The sequence below is a fragment of the Nicotiana tabacum genome, chromosome 6 (assembly GCF_000715075.1).
Source record: "Nicotiana tabacum cultivar K326 chromosome 6, ASM71507v2, whole genome shotgun sequence".
Classification (NCBI taxonomy): domain Eukaryota; kingdom Viridiplantae; phylum Streptophyta; class Magnoliopsida; order Solanales; family Solanaceae; genus Nicotiana; species Nicotiana tabacum.
Genome location: NC_134085.1, coordinates 200991806 through 200998606, shown reverse-complemented (window position 1 = coordinate 200998606; position 6801 = coordinate 200991806). Strand labels below are relative to the sequence as shown.

At 35.2% G+C, this 6801-nt stretch overlaps 1 protein-coding gene across 1 annotated transcript; it reads right to left on the bottom strand.

Moving 5' to 3' along the window:
* Positions 1 to 1966: 1966 nt before the first annotated feature.
* On the bottom strand, positions 1967 to 4679 carry LOC107799643 (lysM domain-containing GPI-anchored protein 1-like). The gene is made up of 5 exons (XM_016622783.2): positions 3774 to 4679; positions 3099 to 3213; positions 2831 to 2995; positions 2714 to 2745; positions 1967 to 2405 (listed from the first exon to the last, which is right to left on the bottom strand). The coding sequence occupies exons 1-5, from the start codon at positions 4417 to 4419 to the stop codon at positions 2191 to 2193; spliced, it is 1173 nt and encodes a 390-aa protein (XP_016478269.1). The 5' UTR covers positions 4420 to 4679; the 3' UTR covers positions 1967 to 2190.
* Between the last annotated feature and the right edge of the window lie 2122 nt (positions 4680 to 6801).

Sequence of the window (6801 nt, the reverse complement as noted above, 5' to 3'; positions counted from 1 at the left end):
GAAGCGTGTATCCAACAATAAAGGGGTAGGCGTAGAACGCACAGTACCCTGGGCGGTCAAAATGGACTATATCGTTTCCCACCGCCGGCAGTATTTCGACGTAGCGAGGGATTCCCTACCTAGCCTTCAATTCTGTGATCCCCTATTCATTTATAATAGAGGAAACAGGTGTCGGATCTTCCCGGCAGGACTATGGAAATCATTCCATGCTTTCCCAAGGCGAGGCAAGATCTCAGCCATCGATGGGATCTCCTCATCTTCTACCACTTCTGCTCCTCTAGTGGCTAGAACATCGCTTTTCGGCACCGAAATTGTGGCAGGGAGGTCAGCACGAGAAGAACCACCAGCCATTTGTATCAATTTGATAAAGCAAAGGGATAAAGAAAAGGAAAGGCGAAAGTTCCTGACTAACTAGAGAAAATCAAAAATCTGAAGTATCAAGAGAAAAGAAGATTCTCAAAGTTCTTTCAAGTAAAAGGCAAAGAAGTGTGTCAATCGAATTGTGCATTCCTTCTATTTATAAGAGACATAAATTCCTCAAGCACGAAACCCAATAGTCGCCAATCGAATTTGATAGGGCATGAAACGGTTCAATTCCCTGGGAATGTGTGTCATAATGGCGGCAACCACGAACAACCTTTCAAGTTAAACGATGTTTCGATTCCGAAACGGCCTCAACGGTTCAAGGATAGCGAAAAGGCGCCATTACGGTACTTGAATCTAAAGACCATACCCAAGGGGTAGGTAGTCAGATTTCTCTCAGATATGTAACAACCATAATCCGTCTGCCAGGATCGACAAGGGACGACCCTGGCAGATGGAGGGACTAACTATATTGGTCAAAATCTAACCGTTGCGGTCGACCCAACCGAGATCCCGTCCAAGCGGCGAGACAGTGGAAGACGACATGATTTGCTCCAAACCCCGTACTCACAATGCCCGCCTAGTCAAAAAATAACACTCAGGGAACTACGAAAGTGGGCGTGGTATGAAAGTGTATTGACCCAAGAACATAGTAAAGATTCTATAACTATATATAAGGAGGGAACCTTCCTAGAAAGGGGGTCTTCTTCTCTTTCTCTTTCCTCTCATCTGTAATCTTCTTAGCAAAGAGAAGACAAAACAATCTTTCATGGAATATGTAACACAGTCATCTCCATCGATTAGTGAGAGTAAAAATGAAAAGCCTCAATGAGATTGATCGCCCCCATTTCATTTTATGCATTATTTTCTGATTTACTTATAGATCTGGAGTTTATTATGTTTGACTAAGATTTACCTCTTCATCTTCTTTAATTGATTTAATCAAAAAGGTTTCAATATCTTTTTGATCGAACAGTTATTACTTCCTTTTGCCTATTTTTCACGTTCTTAGATTGCTGTTATTATCTTTTTGGCCTTTGTGGTTGGTATTGCTTGTTTCTATTGTTGATTTTATCTTCTTGAGCCGAAGGTCTATCAGAAATAACTTATTTACCTCCTAAAGAAAGGGGTAAATTCTGCGTAGACACTATCCTCCTCAGACCCCACCATTTGTAGGACTCCACTGAATTTTTTGTTGTTGTTCTTGTTGTAATTATCTTTTGGAGGCCGAGCAAAGGAAAGTTAGTGGAATTAAGGGGTAAAAATATCTACTATCAACAAGGTTTGACAGAAATTTGTCATTTAAACCAAATTTTAGAATATAAATGATTGTCACTAATAATAAAACCAGCAAAGGTAAATTACGAATTTTGATGGATCGTAAATACTTATGATCTGAAAAAAAATAAAAATATTATTAGTGATGACCGTGTGTCTCAAAACGGATGCTCAAGTGGAAAACCAAAACAGGATTTCTTTCGAGAAAATGAATTCATATTCAAGTTCCAAATTGGCTAGAATAAAAGTAGTAGTATATTTTGTCCTACCGTTGGGTCCCTAATTCAGAAGTTTTTTCAGTTTGAAGATGAGAAAGCCAGTTGGGGACCTCAATAAAATTCTCCTCTCAGCCATTCCCATCAGTTTGATTAATGACTACATGATATGGTTTAACCAAAGAAAATACAAGGAACAAGAAAAGGCCGGTGGGAATCGATTGCAACGTATCAAGATCCCTACATTCGTTAGCCTTTCACACAGTGTATGTTCAATTCTCGTTACATCGTCGTTTCTCCAACTCCTTTATATGTAATAGCCAAAAACAAAAATTTACAAGAATATTTCGAGGATAAGCTCCAAAACCAATAAACTAAAGTGTAACACTTGAGATAATGATTTTTTACTATGTCTATGAGCAGGACTAGAATTGAGTCCTAATGTATGGCTTTTGGCTAAATATGGGGATGGAGATAATCCCAAATAAGGAGATATATAATCAGCTGCTGGAGACACCATCGATAACCCTGTACGTTGACTCTGGTTACCTACATATATCAAAAGAAAAGTACAAGTAAAATTAAATGGGATTTTTTCACTTTTAGTCCACCCCAGAAACTATTTATATTTGGTAGTCGAAAAAGTGTATACAAGATGTATAATTTTTGTGTATAACATATAGAATGTATATATATACAAAATATATACAAATTTTATATATAAATCGGCTATTATTTTGAAAGCGGCTATACATTGTCATTTTCTCAAATTAAACTCTTATATATTAGTACTGAGAAATTAAAATAAATATCAAACGAGATAGCATCTTTTCAAGAATTGGGATAGGATTTGTTACCTAAACACTTGGCATCAGTTGAATTCACCAAACTGCAGAACCAAACAAAGAGAGATATTAGTTCTTATTTTATTTTTTTATTTTTATTTTTTTTGCCTGGAGATATTTTCTTAATACCTTCTAAAAGTTTTGCCTCCAAGATGTCCACGATAAATGCAGGCTGTAACATTGCAATTACCAAATGTTGTGTGCTTTTCGTGCCTTTCTCCAATAAAGAGATTGGAGTCTTTGCACTGTAAATGTGAACATTTATCCACAATTCCTGAAGCTGAACACTCCATGCTGTTCGATCAAACATCAAAAGATAAAGTGTTAGAAATTAATTTAAACTTGAAATTGATAAGCAAATATGTATCATGATTATCGAGTTTGAAGTATTGGTTACCTGAGATCAGTAGGTCTGCAGCCACATTTGATGCAGTTGTTCGCAGTTAAAGCATAAGAACCATTTGGAATTATTAGACTTTCGTTGTACCAATTCAGATTTACTGATGAACATGCTGCACTGGACATAATCTTAGTGGCAGAAGAATAAAATAGATACAAAGGTTCAAATTTACTATACAAAATATCTTAATCTCTTATTTGTCATTGACTCAAATGGAACTCCAACATGGACAGAGTGGATTCCATGTGTCCGCTCTATGTTTAAGTAATACGGCTTAAGGTTACCTCTGTTATACTTCAAGTTGGAACTTTATTAAGGACAAATGCTGAATGAGAGGATTTACTAACGAAAAGAATATATGAATGTCTCTATGTATAACATCGGATAAAATTTTGTGTATAGTAGACCTTGTGGTCACCGCGTTCAGGCAGTGTGTATTGAAGGGGAGTCTTGGCGTAATTGGTAAGGCTGCATATAATAGATTTTTATGTGTCCGACCCTTCCCCGACCTCGCAGATAGCAGGAGCTTAGTGCACCAAGCTGCCTTTTGTATAGTAAAATCATACTTTTGACCCTTTCCCAATAAAATGTAGTACTAGTAGGTTTCTTTCCCAGTAACTCTGTGTGTGTAACATTTTTTTTTTTTGTGTGTGGGGGCTTTGGTTTACTTACCAGCAAGAGGAATAGCCAGAATATCTCCAGGATCAATTTGAGGTTGACCAAGTCCATTTATGATCTCCAAATTACCAGTTGTGACACCATATTCTGCTGCAATTCTTGTTAAGTCATCTCCACTCTGTACCACATATGACATGTACACACTGGCTACACCATTATTACTATTATTGAAACATGTACATGGCAAAGGAATCACAAGACTCTGTCCACTGGCTAAAGGATGTTGTGCATCAACTCCATTAGCAATCCCAATTTGTTCTGCACTAACAAGTCCTCCATACAGTTCTGATATTGACATCAATGTATCAGCTACTCCAATCGTGTAATGAGTAGACGAAAATCGTCGTATGCCATTGACACATGAACACAAAATGGGTATTTTCACAAATGATTTTTCAGGTAGGATTTGGTTTACTTGATTTGAATCAATAAAATTGGCTGCTAAAAGATCAGAGACATTGACTTTAAACCTGAATGCTATTTCAGAAATCTTGGAGTCCAGTGGAAGGCGATACAAGAGATAAGAGGGACATGAATCAGATGCATTACATGGTTCAAACACAGATTTTGCTACCACAAAATATGACAGAGAGAGAAGCAGAATTGGAAGTAGAATAGGAAAAAGAACTTTGCTTGTCATTTCTGCTTGACCTGAATAACAAAGGACGCTGTTTTAATATTTGTAATTCTTTTTGTTATTATTGATTTAGGTTTCTTTGAATTAGAGTTGGTTAGGTGAAGAAATTATTAGGACAGAGAGACAGCAAAGCAAAGATAACTGGGATTTTTGTAGAAACTATGGCATTAAATATTGGAGGACTAGAGCTGAGTTCTTGAAAGAAGCAGGCAATTGTCAGTAGGCAGTCATTTTGCACTTCCAATGTTAATTGCTAAGAAATGTTGGCATTCACATGCCAGTTTTCATATTTTAAGCTATACTGTCAAATAAATATTAGTATCACTAGCTGTTTTTGACAGGCATCATTTGTTCCTTAACTGTGACGCAATTAAATGTATACTTTTTGGATCCTAAAATGTATTTGGCATTTAACTACATTCGATGATCTTAATCCATTTTCTGCAAGCAAAATTTCGATTTACATGAAAGTACTATAAGTTGCATTTTCATGAAAATGATGGAAGTGGATATTTAGAAAATATTTCCATAAATAATTTAGTTTGACTTTTGAAAAACACCAAAAAAAAAAAGAGGAGATTTTGCAATTAGGAGTATATTAGACTAGTAGGTACTTCCATAGTTCCATTTAAGGGTGGCAAACGGTCCGGGCCCGGGCCTAAACGGGCCTCGAGAGCCGGTCCTAAGTGGGCCGGTTCTATGTGAGCTCGTGCTTCGTAGGCCGGGCTTAAACAGTTCCGGGCTTCGTGGGCTTTTGGATGTAACCGAACCGGGACAGGGACCACGAACTAATGGTCCCGGGCTAAGTGGGTCGGGCCTGGGCCTAAGTGTGTCTGGCCTATTTTTTTAAAAAAAATTAATTAAGGCAATTTCTTGTAAATTATATAGCTTATATATATATATACATGACTTATATGTGTGTGGGCCTAAGTGGGCCTGGCTTTTTTAAAAAAAAAATTATCTAAGGCAATTTCTTGTAAATTATATAGCTTATATATATTATATATACTATATCTATATCTATAATATACATATATACTATATAAATTGCTTATATGTATATATATAGTGGGCCTGACTTTTTTTAAATTTTTTTTATCTAAGGTAATTTCTTGTAACCAAATCGGGACCACGAACTAATGGTCCCGGGCTAAGTGGGCCTGGACTATTTTTAAAAAAAATATCTAAGGCAATTTCTTGTAAATTATATAGCTTATATATATATATATATATATATATATATATATATATATATATATATATATATATATATATATATATATATATATATATATAATATAAATTGCTTATATATATATTTGTGGGGGGGGGGGGGCTGGCCTTTTTTAAAAAAAATTATCTAAGGGAATTTCTTGTAAATTATATAGCTTATATATATTATATATATACTATATCTATATCTATAATACATATAATTTTGATAATTTACAAGAATTGCCTTATATGGTATATTGCCTTATATAAGATTGTATATACTAAGTGTATAGTATATAAGCTATATTCGAATTTCGATATATATATATATATATATATATATATATATATATATATATATATATATATATATATATATATATATATATTAAGATGAACTCGGTATCAAAGTTGCAAATTAAAGTTTACATTTAATACTTCAAATTAAAGTTCAATGCCTTCAACATAATACTTCAAATTAATCTAACAAACTAAAACATTAAGCATAATACGTCTAATAATTTTAAAATAACACAAATTGTCTCAAATCAACTTAAAATCTTAAATATGAATGTCTGGAGAACGCGCAACACAACTCTTTATATGCCTCCTTAAATAGCATGTGCCCTCCTTTGGACGACGAGTGTAGACTCGACCACAGTTCTTGCACTTTATTATGTAAACTTCTTTATTTTCTTCTACCACATTAACGTATTCCAAAACAAATAGGTACAATCTTGAATCACCGGGCATGATTTAACTTGAATTAAGAATTTGAGTTTGAGAAATGAGAGATGAGTAAAGACTTGAATACTTCAATTTGAGTTTGAGAAATGAGAGAGATTGATGATTTTGTGAGAAAAATGAAAGGATGAAGGGGTATTTATAGTTGCAAATAGGAAAAAAGTGTAATTATAAAAACTTTGGGGTTAAAACAAAGTTGGGGGGTTAAATGGCTATTTTAGAAAGACCAAATGCTATTTTTACAGGCCAACGGCCATTTTTTAAATGTTGCAACGGCTAAAAAAAGTAGTAATTGGGCCCGTTTGAGCCCGTTTAGGACCAGTTGAACCAGCCCACTTAGGATCCGGTCCCGAGCCCAAATGGTCTCGGGCCTAACGTGCTTCTTCAATGAACCGACCCACTTGGGCCTCAAGCTACCTAGTCCCG